Source organism: Haliotis rufescens, unplaced genomic scaffold (assembly GCF_023055435.1).
Source record: "Haliotis rufescens isolate VD_foot unplaced genomic scaffold, xgHalRufe1.0.p SCAF_108, whole genome shotgun sequence".
Lineage (NCBI taxonomy): Eukaryota > Metazoa > Mollusca > Gastropoda > Lepetellida > Haliotidae > Haliotis > Haliotis rufescens.
This window is the reverse complement of record NW_025963789.1, coordinates 140,441-159,918: the sequence shown is the minus strand read 5'-3', so window position 1 is coordinate 159,918 and position 19,478 is coordinate 140,441. Positions and strand designations below refer to the sequence as shown.

The window sequence follows — 19,478 nt, the reverse complement described above, 5'->3', positions numbered from 1 at the left end:
AATGGTAATCTTGGTATCCTCCTCCAAATCCTACATTCCATAAAACCATTTAGCTCAAAACAATAAACTTCACAGTTGAGTGCAACTTATCCCTGCCTGTTACCTGACTTGGTTGATGCATGTAATCGATCCCAATTGCGTGGATCGATACTCATGATATTAATCACTGGATTGTCTGGTCCAGACTCGATTATTTACAAACTGCCGTCATATAGCTGGAATATTGCTGAGCACGGCGTTAAACAACAAACAAACAAACAAAACAACACTCTCGCTATCAAATACACCTATACGGAGAAAACATGTCAAACTTGGATCGCTTATTCTCAATTTTCTTAACAGCTCTGGCTTCAGCTCGGAACAACCTTCTTTCATCGTCGGAATTGTCAGCCAGCTCCTTGTTTTCATATTGACCCACTGTTTCCCACCAAGCCTCTGACGTATCTGTTAGTTTGATGGGCGTATTTCTTCGTTCAATGCGTGAAATCTCAGTAGCGATCAGCTCGTGAAAATACTCCCCTTTGCATGTTGATAAGATTCCCTGGTACCCAGGAATCACAAAGACCTATTACCTTCAAGAGACAGTGATATGCATCTACCCATAAAGCTTGCTATTTCTCCCGTGAGAATCTTCGATAAAATGTCAGTTATATCAATGTATATCATGTAAACTTATACCAGTCACTGAAGGAAAACAAAGTTAATTAAGAGTTACTTCCCTTATTCAAGTCTATCCTTATAAGTAACTGCAAATAGTTTGAAGAAAAGGGTATGATGAGTTTATGAATCAATATGAAATAACACTGCAGTGAGTAATGATTCTCGATGCATTTGCCTTTGACCGGAATCGAACCGATGTCAAATGGTTACTCTTTAGACTGCCATTCAAAGGCTTCATTTGATACTTCTGGATCGATCGATGATTCCACGCTCGATGATTTGACAATTATTTTCTAAAAATCGACGGCAGCGGAGAGCGATATAACATATTGATATGACATAAAATCAACATAATATTGTTATTGGTCTGTCATTGCCAAAAGAACAATTTAGAATATGAAAGAACGGATGAAAGTAAGTATACACGTCGATGGGATGAATGTAGGGCATATGTGATTTTGTACCCAAAACAAAATTGTACCCAAAGTACCGGGTGATTTTATACCCAAGAAAACTAAACTAAATCTGTTTGATTATATTGATTTTGTCATGTTTATTGCAAACAATGAGCTGAACATTATGATAAAACATTTCATTAAGGTCATAATATGACTAACCTAAATGTACGTGGTATTTGATTGAAGCCAGTCCTCATTGGCACAACTCAATTGATTGATTGTGATAGGAAAATAATAAATTCTTGCCACTGAAGAAGAGGCCAGCAAATTGGTGAACTGTAAATTAATTTTAGTGTTTTGACAGGAAAATGATAATAAATTTATTTTTTCATACACAAAGTAATGTATATCTTTGAAACTACAAAACTGTTATATTAAATTAGTCTGGGTACATACCGGTTTGGGTACAAACTCTCAAGAAACTTTACATACAAAAAGCACATTTCAAATGGATTTTGTGGAACGTTGGGATTAAAAAAGATTTCTCATCAGTGGAATTCCTCTTCACATTTAAAACAAGTATTTGTTTACGTATTCAAGCTCAAAAAGTATTGACACCTAAGAAATTAGGGCCTTTAAAGTCTAATGTGTAAGATTGGTTTATCAAAGAAAAATCCTAAAAAAAATATTTCAAGCACTTAAACTGAGATTATTCACGGTAAGACAAAGTGGTTTATTTTATTGCAAACACTTTTTTTGTTTGGCAATTCTTGTCTCATGATTGCAAGGACACTTTCATACACACCAGCTGATGAACTTTGATACTGTGATTGCAAACAAGGCAAGAACAGGTTTGCAGCAGTACATGTTTGTGAAAATAAACCACATATAGTGACATAAAGACAGTGGGTGTGGCTGGCAGGATAAAATACATTTGGTCAGGGTAATAAAATATACAGGGACATTTCTTTTCACTCCACAGAAAGGCTGAGACACATAGAACATGATAAGGACATCTGCTGACTGGATATTCAGAAACCCATCAAATGATCAAAGATGTCAAGATTCCAAAGCTGGTGAAGATCTGCGTTTATTTTGAATTTTTGTACATCACATTGACTGATAGACGAAAACCTGTCATTATTTCATTAGTGAGAACCTTCCATTACATTTTTACCAGAGTATTCTCAGTTGGGCTAGTGATTCCAACAATAACATGGGCATATCTTACGCTGTAAAATGCATTCATAACTGAAGATTTACTACCACAGCTCTGTTTAAATGATAATAGATAAAGAGCACAATGCAAAGGTACTACTGGAATAGAACCTGAGAGACCGTGAGATTAAGATCAAAAGCTTGAATCGGCTGAAACCATAACCATAAGATTTAGATGTTGAAGCAGATATATTGCGTCAATCAAGAGCTCATTCAGTGGATTAATCTCATTTCTCAAGCTCTCTGGCAGAGTGGATATGACATCACCATACACACATTGTAATATACATGGACCTGGAACAAAACCAATATGCTATGAATCAAATCATCCTGAATAATATATATATACAATGCTGCAAATCTTCAACACCAAATGTGCCACCTCCACAACGTCCTTGGACATTCGGGGGCACGGGTGGCCCAGTCGTCTAAGGCGCCGCGATTCGCTGTGCAGCGTTGCGTCCCTTGGGCTCGCCAGAAACCTATGATTGTGGGTTCGAATCCCAGTTCGCCCCGATTATGTTTCTAGGTTTGGCAGCATCATACCCGTGCTCGTGGGTTTGACCGAAGTGGTAAACGTCTGAGACCTGCATCACTTCGGGCTTTCCTCCCACATTAAGCTGACACGCCGCGATATAACTGGAATATTGTTAAAAGCAGCGTTAAACCCAACTCACTCACTCCTTGGACATTCTTTGCATATAGGTAACCAGACCAAATCTTTGACTTGCGAAATATAACTTGGACACAGCAAAGGCCAAACACTAGCTGAAGACCATCTGGGCAGTACCAATGTGCCTCTAGTCTTATACTTACACATGTGCATGAAAACTCTCGCTACCAAATACACCCTGAAGCAGGATAGTGATACAACTGAAACACTGGACCCATTTACATAAATAGACAAGGTCCGTCACTCGCCATCTTGGCCGAAGTTGAAATCGGCTGTATCGTTTAAACTAAATGGAAATGTGTGCATGTCATGTTCACAATACCTCCCTCCAAATACGACCTGCATGCCACAAACCTTCATTTTTGGCAATTTACTACCTATATCGGATGATTTGTGATAGTTTGGATCAACTGTATGTATCTTTCAACAATCTTTCATCTACCGGGGTGACATATATTTTCACAAGACCTTCGTCTCTATTCTCCAGATGCTTGTCAATATCCTTTTCACAAGAGCAGTGCAGAAGGCTCATGGAATATTGCTGGAAGTCCCTTCTGTTTCTCAGTATCAGTCTTGAAGAAGGCATCACAAGACAAGTTTGGAAACAGAGAAAGAGAAGGACATTTTGCTGGTTGCTATTTCAATCATTTTCGAGGCAAGGAATAAAATGGATCAGGAACAGGCATTACACTTATATTTCAATTCTTTATTCATGTACATGTGTAGGCCAGGGGCCCATGGTACAATATTTGGTCCATCATTAACATTTATAGGCTTAGTGTTTGGAGTCATTCATAGCATGGTATATAAAAGTTCTAATTCTAATAACAGTTTCATTGTTTACCGCCATAAGCATATTGAATTTAAAACTTATCAGAAAGTCTACTTTGCAATGATAAATATGAACATGTTGAACGTAACAATATATCTGTTGATCCTGTCATTTACTTACAGGAATATTCACCAATGCCATCAGTAAATGAATTGTTTGGAGATACGGAAATGCTCACAGAGGTACATGTAGTAAATTCGGAAAATGCACAACTTGTTTCCAGAGCAGGAAATTAGTGAATTAAAGACAAATAACAATTTTGAAGGGAAAACAGATAGTGAAAGTGTTTGTTCTATCATCTGAAGAAAGCACAGTCATTGATGAATCAGATGAAGAAGCTGTTGGACAAAAATAACCCATGGACACAAGGACAAAAAACACACAAGTCGTAAGGAGGAGAAGAGAAACAAAACACAGGACACCGAGGAAAGAAACCAGAATGATACAAATGGGAACTGGCGAACAGTAGACATGTAAGAGGGGAGAAACAGTTTCCAGGAACGAATAGGTAGATGGTCAGGATAAAGACATCAGAGGAACAGAAGATGAGTCAGGGGGGTTGAACGAAACTGGAACTGAACGGAACACAAATAATGATGTTCAAAGAAGAGGAAGGAAGAGGATTAGAAATGAAGCAGAGTGGAAATCAAAGAAGAAGACAGAGTGGACAGGACTATGTAAAGTGCAAAGGGATAGCACAGTCATATACTGAAATATTGCTGAGTGCGGCGTAACACAACAAACCAACCAACCAACCAACCAAAGGGTGTTCATATCTTACAGACAACAAAAGAACACCTTTGGGTCTCACATCTTACCCTGATTAATCTGTAATATTTAAAAAATCGCATATTTACATTGATGATGTGACTTACCGAATGGGCAATGGAGTTTTCTATACAAATTTAGATAGATAGACTCTTAAAGAATCATAAAAAAATATAAATCTTTGTGATGAACTGTTCTATCTGATGGACGAAATTTCTTCTTTTCAACAATTAAGAAGCTATTTGGGACATATTTTGTCGCAGTTGTGTCGTTTCTACTAAATAAAACACATTTGGCACCATGTTACATGTCACTCAGTATAGGTTGCTTTGGTGGGAACACCCCAAACTTTCAAACTTGATTTCCAGCAAAGTAGGAAAAAGGTAATTGGAACAAAATAATTCGGAGGCAACGAGTTCATCCTAGAGGTGTTCGATTGGGTTGAAATGTGGAGATCTCGACGGCCAGGGCAGGTTGTTGATGTTGGCATTATGAAGGTAGTCTACCGTGACACGAGTTGCGTGCAGTGGAGCGTTGTCCTGTTGAAACAGCTCCCTCTGGCGGTCAATGATTGGAAGAAGGTGAGGTTGAAGAATTTGATTCAAGCAGCAATTTTCCACAACCAAGTCAGATCTCGTGGTGTAGGATATGGCCCCCCACACCATGACACTACCGCCACCGAATTTGTCGCTGTCGATGGATCTGTTGCAAAACAGGGACGATAACTAGTCTTCTAGGTCGGATTCCAGCCTCGCGAAGATGATTCCTGACAGTCTGGTCCGATATCCTCCTGAAACCAGGGATGCGTCATGCATCGGTCCCAAAGGCAGCAAATGGTGCTGTGGTGGACCTTGAAGTGGCGTGCAACAGAAGATTGCAATTCCCCTCTCTGGATACGTCCTGTGGCGATGTTCCGATCAGCAGCGCTGAGTCTCGGCATTTTCGAACTTGAACAATGTTGACAATTGAAAGACAAATTATTGGCTGATGCTTGCCTTTTTATAGCCACTACCACGAATAACAAATGCCATAACTTGCACGTGCATTTTGCTTTACCGTTTTCCTCCATGACAGATTTGAACAAGTGTGAAAACATGCTGTTTAAGATATATTGCAAATCGATAATGGCTACGTTTTGACGCACCGTTTGTCGAATATCAGGTCACCAACAACTTCCAATAACATGTTTCCAATTTATAAACGGATTTTTGTGTGGTCAGGTTCAATGAACTACTTCCCACCTGTGCCTTTCATTTTTTGAAGGGTGTATATACAAAGGTTTGAAAGAGGGCAAGTTAAATTTATTCTTGACACTCTGAACTGAATATATCTACAGACCCAGATTGCAACCTTAATTATTTTATTAATCTACTGACATGGTTGCTATTGTCATTCTGAAATCAATTAAATAATGAATTATTGTCCTGCTATGACTAAAAAGGAACAGCCAACTTATGTTTGGCTTTCAATTTGATATCATAACATTAATGACACATAAACTATTTTAACCTCTTTACTGTGACGGATATATGCTGATTAGTTTATTTTTTATTTTGTCTCTATCCATCAACATAATGTGTACCGGTACATGTATTTTTTATCTTGGTTTTATTACCAAATGAAGTTTATTTCTTTTCATCTTTTGTTATTTTATCTGTACCAATATCTGATCAAGACATTTTCCTACTATTCAGGATTATTGTATTAGTAGCCTCCTTTTGGTATACAATTCCCTATCATCATAGAGGATGTGCAAGAAGTTAATGTTTGGATCGATTCTTCCATTTCATGCAAAATTTATATTTATTAATTTTAAGTTAAACAATTCAAACATTATTACTTTTGTCGTGCACGATGCAATCTTAATCGCCAATAATCGTGATAAGTGATGTTTGAAGGAAAAGGAAAATTTCATCTGTCATTCTACCATGACATTGATGAATGCTTGATTTCTGATTGGTTAAAAAAAGGTTTCCTTTTTGCTACGGAAACCCCTTTCAAATACATTAAGCCTTTTCACAAAAAAAACGTGCGTATGAATACATAGATAGCCTACATATCGATTCACAGAAAATGGCTGCCGATCGATCACCCCCATATCAACTGAAAAAAATATCTATATTTCCTCTAATACACGCTGGGTCTCTAATACCAGACATGTCTCTAATACACACCGAGTCAAGGGCTCTCGCGAAATAAATAGACGGCGTATAGTGTCAAATAGAGGAAATACGGTAGTTTGATATCAGATGTTTGGGGCGTTCTAGGCCGCAACCCTGACTGCTTCGATGATGACATTAAAAGATTTAACGAAGGCATATCTTTTGCATACAAATGAAATGTTTATGAAACTGTTAGAGAAATGTTCTTTGGTGACAAGAATCGGAACAATTTAAGCTATTTCCTCATTGAAACAACCGACAATGAAAGTAAAATATAACATTATAAACATTGTTTGAAAAAACAACATCACATCAGCCGGGATAGTTAGTCAACGTGTTAATGTTGAACAGCATCACACTGTGCATCAGTACTGGGTTGTCTTCTGGTTTCCTGCAATTCTTTAACATCACTGTTACTGTTAACAATTTCTTTGGCAGACATAACTGAGAGTGTAGTGCAGATACAGTGACAACCGGGACACGTTAGGACGGTTCTCATTTCAGGATGGGGAGGTGTAATTCAAAGATTCACACATTCAAAATAAGTGAAAGAGTGATATCTAATAAATTTTGTTGAGAAAATAATAATAGTTCATTTTTTTGGTAACTTTTTCTGAAACCCACGAACAGGTAATTTCATTATTGAAACAACCGACAATGAAAGTGAAATATGCCTATAACATAATAAAATGTGTTTGAAGACATTTTATTCAAGACAACATGGTGTTTACAAACCTTTTTCTGATCGATATCCATTACCATCTCCGTCAACCACCACCGTTAGAATTTGGCAGGAGGGGATTTGAAAGTGCATCAGAAAACACTCCCTTTCGAGAGTCCACGAAAACAATGTCCCAACTGAAGTGACAGCTTATCAAACTTGATGAAATTCATTTCAGAACACGCACAATTATGAAAATTATACACGACCTACTATTTCTGGACCAGAAATGTCTAAGTTCTGTCACTATTGGCTTTGGATCCGTGAAATTTTGAAATTGACAGGTCACACCATGCAGATTCCTCGTTTCAAAATATCCGGCTCGTCTGCAGCCTAAACAGCGGCTGTTCAGTCATACTCAGTTCCATTGGTAATCATATGGATGTACCAGCAGGCTCGACCAATCCCAGTAAATCTACAGGTAAATGTTGAACCACATCATAGATCGGGGTTGTCATCTTGCTTCTTTTAACTAGATCAAGTTAATGTAAACACATGATTGTCAGCCATTGACAGCTGTGAGGTGTGAGTAACCGTGATTTAGGTCAAGTGCTGCCACATCCAAGTTCGGGGTGGAGAGGCATTTACTTTGATGTTATTATTGTTTACTGGTATGGGGGTAATTGCTATCTAACTAATAACTCTTAGACATGTTAAATGTATATTAGAATGTTAATTCATAAAGTTTGCTGTAGAAATATATTCGTTTAGCATTTTAAAACCTTTTCTATTACCCGTCACCCCTACAATAGAAATGATGGCATGTTCGATTTCCAAGAAATGACCTCTCTCACAGATTTCCGAGAAACGACAGCCAGTCCACAGTGTTCAATAGTGTGCAACAGTTTGAAAGAAATTAAAACATCTCTCTTTGTTAAGTTATGAGTTTTATTTGTCAACTTCGTTTGAAAAACTATGTGTTTTGAACACTTATTGTGAACTACTCACGACTTTGGTGTTTTTTAATCTTGAACTTTAGTAATATTTGTTACATATATAACTACCTTTGACCACTTTTCGGAATGTTCTAAGATCGCGGACCTGTGCACCTGTGTTATTACGCGTTGCAAGAGAGCGCCGTTTTCAAAGCGTTGTTGCCGTTATGGTAGAATACAGATAAACCTACTGTGTTTTGAAATTTGATGTAGTCCCACTGTAGAATAGAAACCTCTTTATTATAATTTGCAACCTCGCGCTAAAGAGGTATCTATTCTACAGTGGGACTACATCAAATTTCAAAACACAGTAGGTTTATCTCCTAATTGTACTCACTTAATAGAGTTATCGCCCCTTCTGAATATTTATTTTGAAACACCAGTTATTTTGTGAACTTATTGCATTTACATCAGAAATTTATCTAGCTACAGCCTCGTGTGTATGCCTACTAACTACAGCCTCGTGTGTATGCTACCTAGCTACAGCCTCGTGTGTATGACACCTAGCTACAGCCTCGTGTGTATGACACCTAACTACAGCCTCGTGTGTATGACACCTAGCTACATCCTTGTGTGCATGACACCTAGATCCAGCCTCCTGTGTATGCCACCTAGCTACAGCCTCGTGTGAATGCCACCTAGCTACAGCCCCGCGTGTATGACACCTAGCTACAGCCTCCTGTGTATGACACCTAGCTGCAGCATCATATATGTAACACCGAGCTACCGCCTCGTGTGTATGGCACCGAGCTACCGCCTCGTGTGTATGGCACCTAGCTACAGTCTCGTGTGTATAACACCTGGCTACAGCCTCGTGTGTGTGCCACCTAGCTGCAGCCTCGAGTGTATGCCACCTAGCTACAGCCTCGTGTGTATCCCACCTAGCTGCAGCCTCGTGTGGATGCCACCTAGCTGCAGCCTCATATATACAACACCTAGCTACAGCCTCGTGTGAATGCCACCTAGGTAGAGCGTCGTGTGTGTGACAGCTAGCTGTAGCATAATATATGTAACACCTAGGTACATCCTCATTTAGTACTAGCCAGTGAAGAGATCACCCGTTTAATAAACATACAGCTGTATTACACATTGTTCAATACCAAAACGCGTGCTTATGTACTCTCGGGACACGTTTCACGAACAAATATTGAAAGATCTCAAGATCTCTAGGCTTATTCAATGACATTGCGTGTGGAGATGATAGATCACTGAGAGGAGCTCATGCACACTCGATGACCCCAGCTACCTTGTTGCTAGGCTGACGTCACATGGCATTGTTTCGCCGATGGATCTTGCAACAAATTTCAACAAATTACGTCATTACGGGTATTGTGACGTGATTGTAAGCTTTGAGGTGCAAGGCCCCGTTCCACAAGGCGATCGTATTGTAGCGCAACGACATTCGTTTGTCTAAATCAAAGTATGTGAGTTGCCATAACCTTAGAGCTACGATAATTTTGTGGAACGGACGCCTGAATTGTAAAAGTTGACCGTTGTATGGTATTAGATTCATACGTTTTGACGTGTTTGAAGTATTATTCTGTTAAACTCAATTGGATTATGCCGTGGATCGTGTAGGTGTCAGCCTATTCACACCCAACAGTATAATTCTGAAAACGTTATAAGTGGCTGATGAATACTAACTGACAGAACCACATCATGATCACTTCACCGGTGGTGCACGATGACGTCACAGGAAACGACCGAATGAGATTGCCAGGTGTGGAGGGGAATCCCCGCGTGAAAATAGGTCACACCATCCTGACCAGATTTGTTGTGTGTGAGCAATGAACCCTATACAGTAAGTGCAGTATACCATAGGGGTTGTAGTATTCATGTTAGAAATAACCAAATAGTTTAATGCTATGTAGAAATACAAACTAACACTGACATGTTTTATTCAATACAATTTGAGTGAATCTGTAGAATTAAGATATTATCACATATTTAAACCATGTATTCTATCAGTATCACCAGCTATCATATACGCGAGACACTGTGTATACAAGCAGGGAGAGGGTCTACCCAATTGAAAACGGCTGTGGGCTGAATAGAAGCGTCATTTGGCGGCAGTCAGTTGACATTATGTGGGTAGGGTATAGGTCACACCCGAGTAAACACTGTGTGTGGGGAGAGGGTCTACCAATTGATAACGGCTGCGCGCTCTATTTAAGCATCAGTTTGCAACAAACAGTTGACAGAGAAGGACGTGTCTAGAACACTCTCAAGCATATCAAGCTTTCTACACTCGGCTCGGCTATTTAACCATACAGGTGTGTGATATGAACTCATAAGTATGTTAATACAATGTGTCGTATAGTTTGCACAGGCAGTTTTCCTCTCCGTTAGGCCGTAAATCAATCACAATTGCTATGGTTTGAGTTACAATAAAGTTTTCATCCTGAATTTAAAAACTGAATAACAAACGCATTCATATGTATTTACAGTAATTCACTATACATAATACTCTATGAAGTGTCATGTGTATTCCGTTGAGTGTAAGATATGAAAAAAAAAATAATACAAGCAAGAAAAACATATTTATAGAAATAAGAATAATTTCTTTTATATCTTTACAAACAGAATGGACACCAAAAAAGACTTCCTTAAAATTGTAAATTCCCTCTATGACCTTGAGTTTTGGGCCACTGCTAACAACTTTACCAATGATACCGATGTAAACTTGAAGAGAATCGATCTGATGTCCAAACAACTTCCTAACAACAATGACCAGACACAACGCAGCACTTCGCACAAATGTAACCAAGTCTTCAAAAATAATTTCACTTTAATGAGTCATAAGCGTACAGTGCACTCCAAGGAAAACTTTCAGTGTGAGAATTGTTTGGTCATGTTTAGCAGGCGTGATAGCTTACAAAGACATCAATGTAACCGGAAAAGGCCAGCCCGAGAAGATAATCAGTCTCCAAAGAAACGTCTTCGGTTTTCCTCTCCCCCTGAAAACCTCCCTTCCCCTGCAAGATACGATACATGCAATTGGTGTGGTCATTTCAAGTGTATTTTACCTGGAAAACTCTTCTGTGAGAGCTGTGATGAGAAAGGTCGTGAGTGCATCACATGCCATCGCCCTGTCCCTGAGCGGCTATACAGTCAACGAGTGGATGAATGCAATAGATGTGTTAACAGACGAGAGAGATACCTGTCGAGAGGTAATCAGGTTGGGGGAAGGTCGGCTCTCGCGGGATCACTGAGGACAACAACACTGACTCCGAGTGATGTCAACCATGTAGATATTCTGCAATTCTTTGCTGATGAACGAACCAATATCATTGAGATATTACATGACTTTTTAGAAGATCAGAAAGGTATGAAATGGTTTCTTACCCTTAAGTTAAAGTATGTCAAATATGACGAAAATAACGAGAGTCATCTAGCTGATCCGGTCGTGAGGTCTACAAACTTTTGGACTCATAATTTTTCGGAAATTGATGATCAAATAGCTCAGGCGTTTCAAAAATCAACACAGGAATTTCAGACCGAGGGAAGTGGTTGAATTTTAGATCATAAAGTGCATTTGGAAGTAAATACAGCAGAATATGTACCCCAATCAGCCAGCTCTTACATTCCACTGCCAAAGTACTTACAAAATAAGACAGCAATCTTAAATGTAAATAATAATGATCAGAAATGCTTTGTTTGGTCTATTCTTGCTGCCCTACACCCTGTTTCCTATAAAGATAATGCAAATCGAGTGACAAAGTATGTAGGGTATGAATCCGAGCTAGACCTGAATGGTATTGACATACCAATACTTCTCTCTCAAGTTTCCAAATTTGAACAACAAAACCACATTTCTGTCAATGTATTTGGCTACGAGGAGAAAGACGGTGTGTTTCCTCTCCATATCAGTAGGCAACCATTTGATAGAACTGTTGACCTATTGCTCCTAACTAAAGGAGAAAAGAGACATTTTTGTCTCATTCGAAATTTCAGCCGTCTTATGGCAGATAGAACCAAACATGATGGAAAAACATTCTATTGTAGACGCTGTCTGCATGGTTTTATCCGGCAGGATTTTTAGATGATCATGCCTTCTATTGTTCAGATCATAATGCCCAGAAAATCAGATTACCTGGTGAACACAACAAATGGATTAGATATTTATCTGTTCAGAAACAGCTAAAAGTCCCTTATGTTATTTATGCAGATTTTGAGGCAATCACCAGGAAAGTTAAACAAACTGAAAATAACACATCAAACACGACTGTTTATCAAAAACATGAGCCTTCCGGGTTCTGTTACAAAGTGGTCTGTTCAAAACCTACTGGTACAAAACCTGCAGTGACCTATAGAGGCCCTGTAGTCATTTCGCATTTTATTGAATGCTTGTTGGATGAAGCACATCTCATCTATGAAAAGCTTAAAGTTCCTGAAACTTTAAAAATGACTGAAACTGATGAGTTGGCATTTCAAATGGCAGATACATGTCATATTTGTCAGAAACCCTTTGATAATGAGTCTATCAAGGTTCGTGACCACGACCATTTAGAAGAGGGGTATAACTATCGAGGGGCTGCCCATCAAAAATGTAATCTGCAATTTCAGTTTAGAAAGGTGAAAGGTAAACATAGTTTTCATAGGGAAGAATTCTTTATCCCTGTTATATTTTACAACCTCCGTGGTTATGACAGTCATCTGATCATGAAACAGTTAGACAAGTCTGTAAAACAGAAGCTGAGTTGTTTGGCAAACAACATGGAGAAATACATTTCATTTTCCATCGGCCATTTGAGGTTCATTGATTCATGTCAGTTTCTTCAATCCTCTCTGGGAAAACTTGTTGAAAATCTAAAGAAAAAAGACCCTTCCAAATTTATCCATTTAAGGCATGAATTTGCAGATCCAAGTCAGGTAGAGTTATTACTGAGAAAGGGAGTATATCCTTATGATTTCATGGACGATGAAACAAAATTTGAAATGAAAGAACTTCCCGAAAAAGAGGATTTTTACAATAGCTTATCAGATAGTTCCATATCTGATGAAGATTATGACCATGCACAATATGTGTGGTCTACATTCCACATTCACGACATGGGGCAGTATCATGACTTGTACATGCTAACTGACGTTTTACTTTTGGCTGATGTGTTTGAAAACTTTAGAAGAACAGCTTTAGAAAACTACCAATTAGATCGAGGACACTATTACACGCTACCTGGGTTTGGATGGGATGCAGGGTTGAGAATGTGAAATGTAGAGCTAGAGCGGCTGACAGATGTGGAAATGCTGCTCATGATAGAGTCAGGACTCAGGAGTGGTATCAGCATGATATCCAAAAAGTATTCTGAATCAAACCTACCAGGTCAGAAACATTACAAACTGATGAACCGAATAGACACCTTATTTACCTTGACGCCAATAATCTTTATGGGTGGGCTATGTGCCAAGCCCTCCCTGAGCGAGATTTCCAGTGGGTAGATAACTTTGAGCATTTAGATATAAGGAGTATTCCAGCTGACGCAGATATAGGTTACATTCTTGAGGTTGACCTTGACTACCCATCTGGTTTACATGACAGTCACAGTGACTACCCTTTAGCACCCCAGTCTATGACAGTGACACATGAAATGCTTTCTAAATATTCTCAGGATTTGAAAGTTGGCTTAAACATTAAGGGAACACCATGTAGAAAGCTTGTACCAAACTTGTTAAACAAACAGAAATATGTTATTCATTACAGAAATTTACAGTTTTATCTGAATCAAGGCATGGTTCTAAGGAAAATTCATAGAGTCATTCAGTTTAAGCAGTCAACATGGCTAGAACCTTTCATTTATTTCAACACAGAGAAACGTAAACAATCTACAAATAAAACAGACAAAGCGTTTTTCAAATTGATGAACAATTCTTGTTTTGGTCGTTCCATGATGAATGTCCGAAAACATGTCAAAGTTCAACTGGTGAATTCAGCCAAACGTCTAAAGAAACTCTGTGCTGAACCAACATTTGATGCTTTCAAAATTTTCAATCCAGATTTGGCTGCTGTTCACTTGAAAAAGACAACACTGTTTTTGAATCAACCCCTCTGTGCTGGCTTTTCCATTTTGGATCTCTCAAAGATCCATATGTATGACTTTCATTATAATTTTATCAAACGTAACTATGGAGAGAAAGCCCAGCTCTGTTTTACTGACACTGACTCGCTGTGTTATGAAATAGAAACCCATGACCTGACTGCTGACATACAAGAAAATATTGATCTGTTTGACATCAGCAATTATAAATCTAACCATCCCCTATATTCCAAAACTAATGAAAACGTTCTGGGAAAATTTAAAGATTAGCTTGCTGGGGTGAAAATGTTGGAGTTTGTAGAAGTGAAGGATGGAAAAGAAGTAGAAAAATCAAATGAAATACAACACGCAAGAGCCAAGGGTATTTCTGAAACTGTTCGTGATAGACAACTTCGACATGCTTTGTACAAACAGTGTCTCTTTAAAGAGAAGCAATTTAAGCACCAGGTGAAACAAGTCGAGATCACCAACTGTACACAGCTTCTATCAATAAGATCAGCCTCTCCCCTTTTGATGATAAGAGATATGTCCTCAATGATGGAATCCACACACTGGCCCATGGTCATTATAAAATTGATTCTTAAGAAAAACCAATTTCATATCTACCCTTTGTGTATGATGTAGTATGACTCAACAGTGTTAGATTTACCCAGCAATGTCAGAGTCTAACTGTTTCATATTCTCTAGAATAGGTTTGAAGAGGGGCCCATTTCCAAAGTAGCCTATATATCTAATGGCTGTCACGAGTCTTTCAAGAAAAGTAGTTTTCCAGCACTTCGTCAATTTCTTTTCAATCCATCTCTCACTCTTCCCTTCATCTTCATACTCTTCTTTCTTTTTCCAGATTTCTTCCCTGCACGTTTTTAGTGTTTGTTCCCACATGTGTTCTAAGCCTTTCACCTCCCACTCTATATCAGCTTCACTGAATTTAGAGGTCATTGTAGGCTGTCTAACATCGCTCTCATCAGCTGTCTGAATTTTAAGTCGTTTCCTTAGGGGTCCCCCTCCATTCTCAGGGCACCACGATCTGACATGACGCTGAAGGTCATGATTATTTTCAAACACAATACCACACTCATCACAGGAAGGCATAGTTGTATCAGTAGTGTCGTCCTCTGATTCACTGTAAACTGGAGCGGCTACTTCTGAGATGTGATCTCTTCTGGTGTCTGGCTTCAAATGATGCTGATTGACAGCCTGCTCCTCTTTTATAGGCTGTGGGGTGTTGACTGTTTCAAGTACATTAGGTTGTAGTCTTCCTGATTCCAAGGTAGTAGGACGCAAGTCGATTGTCAGATTGCCATAGGGTTTTTCAACAGCTTCTTTATACACACACATAAACCAGCCGGTATTGTTGGGATAGATGCGCCTGGCAAACAAGTTGACTTGATGTCTGTCCACAGGGGAATTAAACAGTGTCACGTTATGAGAATTCAAAGCAATGTCACGTGACTCCTTACCTCTGGGAAACAGATTTTGTAACAGTAAGAAAATAAAGACATTCTTATGGTGAGAGGTTCGGGTGAACAGTTGGGAGATGCGTTTATCATCTTTAGCCTCTGACATGAGGTCATCCAGTACAATTATGTTGTTATTCCGTGCATCCAGATAGTTATCCTCGTGCAGGTTGTAAGGAATCCCCTTCACAAACGTCAAATAGGGTAACTGTCCACTGATTATCTGGTACAGAGGCTGCCACTCCGTATAACACCAGATAATGTTATTGGGTACAGGTTGGATGCGATTCTGTAGTAAAATGTTGTACACAAACATAGTCTTGCCACTTCCACTTGGACCCACCACCACAGTATTGGATGGAATGGTAAAGTAGAACTGTTCTTTTAGTGCTGGAGGAGGTGGAGGAGGAGGAGACGTGGGAGGAGGAGGTGGAGGAGGTGAGGTTCCCGGAGGATGTGGAGGAGGTGAGGTTCCCGGAGGAGGAGGATATGAATGCATCTGTCTCCTATGTCTATGCATATTATCATTTCTAGAGAACTGTCTCCCACAATTAGGACACGATGTGGACTCCATGACGATAGAAATGCAACTGACACTGGAACAAGAGGAAGACCCTTATATACTCTGAAGATCAGTTTCTGGGATCCAACTGTTAAACTTTTTGGGATAACCCATCCATTTCACAAACACCTCTTTTACGCCAGCTCGCTTCCTTTTCTTCAAAACCTTCTCCACACTGTGTCAGCGGGCTTGTCTACTCTCTGTAGTTCATTTGCATAGAAACTACCTTGAACTAGATCATCAGCCATATCTTTCAACAGATAGATAGGCATACCATCACGACAGAACCTTCTTCTGATAATAAAGATTTCCTCAGTCCATTTTTCTTGATAGTCTCTTTGAAATGTATGTCTCAAATGAGAGAGTCTTACTTTATCTGTACATCGTGGTCTTGAGGGTCCGTATCACTCTCTCGGCATAAGAAGCGAATAGGCATCTTGGGATGTCAACCACTTCTTTATGTGATGCAAACTAATATCAAAATTTCCCCTCCTTTTTCACAATGTGATACAACTTAGCAGGGCCAGAAAAGGAGGCTGGGTGTTTGGGATTCAAATAAATACTAGACAAATATGCTTTCCATCCGTCAGCAGGCATGGTCACACGTGAAATGAAGCCTACACGATGTAAATAGAGCTTATATGTTTATCCACTACATAGCCTATCAAAACTACAGAGACGGGCCTAGGTTACCTTCAATAACAAACGTGCTTGTGTGTTTATGTTAACCCGTGGATACAGAGGACTGCGCTGCCTTCCTCAAAGGTTTGTTTACACAACTGATTGCCTTTAGTGGACAATGCTGGTATGTGACCTAGTTTATCACTCTGTTTACAGTAACAAAACAATTTCCCTTTACCTATGCAACTAACGTAAACATAGAAGAACTGACAACATTGCTTCCTCACTATTTCAAAGGAATTTCATACATACTATTCTACAGATTTTGATACTTATTAGTCCATGTTTAAATGTGTAACCGTTGCAAATTGATCTGTCTAAAGCGCGGGGATTCCCCTCAACACCTGGCAATCTCATTCGGTCGTTTCCTGTGACGTCATCGTGCACCGCCGGTGAAGTGATGTGGTTCTGTCAGTTGGTATTCATCAAGTGGCAAGTATTATAAAATACTAAACCCGCTACCGTGCAAAACCAACTTTATGAAACAAGTGAATAGTTGTGGTATCTGACTGACTTTCGCTCGTCAAATACCAGAACTATTCACTCGTTTCACAAAATTGGTACAGCATCATGTGTATGCCACCTAGCTGCAGATTCTTGTGTATACCACCTTGCTGCAGCCTCGTGTGTATGCCACACCAGACAGTATAATTCTGAAAACGTTAAAAGTGGCAAGTAATAAATAAAATACTAAACCCGCTACTGTGCAAAACCAACTTTATGAAACGAGTGAATAGTTGTGGTATCTGACTGACTGACTGCAGCCTCGTGTGTATGCCATCAAGCTACAACATCATGTATGCAACACCTTGGTACATTCTAGTGTGTATGCCACCTAGCTACAGCATCATATACGTAACACCTAGCTGTAGCCTCGTGTGTATGACACCTAGCTACAGCCTCGTCTGTATGCCACCTAGCTGCAGCATCAGGTATGTAACACCTAGCTACAGCCTCGTCTGTATGCCACCTAGTTGCAGCATCAGGTATGTAACACCTAGCTACAGCCTCGTCTGTATGCCACCTAGCTGCAGCATCAGGTATGTAACACCTAGCTACAGCCTCGTCTGTATGCCACCTAGCTGCAGCATCAGGTATGTAACACCTACCTACAGCCTCGTCTGTATGCCACCTAGCTGCAGCATCAGGTATGTAACACCTAGCTACAGCCTCGTGTGTATGACACCAAGCTACAACCTCGATTGAACGAGATCCTAGCTAGGGCTACGCCTATGTAACACTTAATTACGGCCTCGTGTGTATGACATTCTATTTAAAACGTCGTGTTTAACACTTAGGTACAGCCTCGTGTGTGTGATATCCTCGTTAGAGTTTCATGCATGTTTGATAGCATAATAATATGTTCCCCCAAATGCAGGAATATTAAAATTTCTCTATCCGCTTTAACAAAAAGAGATAAATCGTAAATATAATATTTGGCCCCTCCTTTCATTGAAATGCACTGATAGCGCTTGTCGTGGATTCTGAACCAATCTGAACTGATTAAGAACCGGGGGATGTCACTTCTGTCTGCTATGAGCACAATTTACTCTTGTACATTATTTTATGTCATCAACGAAATTTCTTTGAAATATCAAAGATCAAAGCTGTCTTCATACAAGACTATTCTGCTACAGATGTATATTTACTTAACGTTATTTTGCAGAATAGTCCATAGAAAAGTTTTATGTACATTATTTTTTTATTCTATAAATTGTACTTCATAATGGCAATGTTTAATGTATTCTGGATTAAGTGGAATTATGTTAAGAGGTAGTTATGGCTAAGTTATATTAAGCCTTAACTTTTCTTTAAAATACTTGACACACAAACAACAATTGCTTCAAGACAGATCGGGATTAATGATACATTTTATGATAAATTCGGGAAAATATATATATAAAAAATAATTGAAACAATGCACAAAGGTATCATTCCCAGTATATCTGTACCATGAAATGGGTCATAACAATTGCTCTTCTCGGACTGCGGTTCGCAAAGATGATGTTTTTAGGTTTGTCAGTACTTTACTCGTCTTTCCTGAATTCGGCGGTTTGTAGATAATCGAGTCTGTTTGTTTGTTGTTTAACGCCGCACTCAGCAATAAACCAGCTATATGACGGCGGTCAGTAAATACTCGAGTCTGGGCCAGACAATCAGGTGATAGATATCATGAGCATCGATCCACGCAATTGGGATACGATGACATGCAACAACCAAGTCAGCGAGCGTGACCACCCGATCCCGTTAGTCGACTCTGACGGCAAGCATAGGCGCCTTAATCGAGTCTGAACAATACATTCCAGTGATTGACATCATGAGCATCGATCTCCGCAATTGGGATACGATGACATGCAACAACCAAGTCAGCGAGCC

General features: G+C 39.3%; 1 protein-coding gene across 1 annotated transcript; it reads left to right on the top strand.

The window, feature by feature from the left end:
- Positions 1–14,255: 14,255 nt before the first annotated feature.
- Positions 14,256–14,986, top strand: LOC125377949. The gene is made up of 2 exons (XM_048392072.1): positions 14,256–14,670; positions 14,850–14,986. Exons 1-2 carry the CDS (start codon positions 14,256–14,258, stop codon positions 14,984–14,986), a joined length of 552 nt encoding a protein of 183 aa, XP_048248029.1.
- The last annotated feature ends 4,492 nt before the right edge of the window (positions 14,987–19,478 follow it).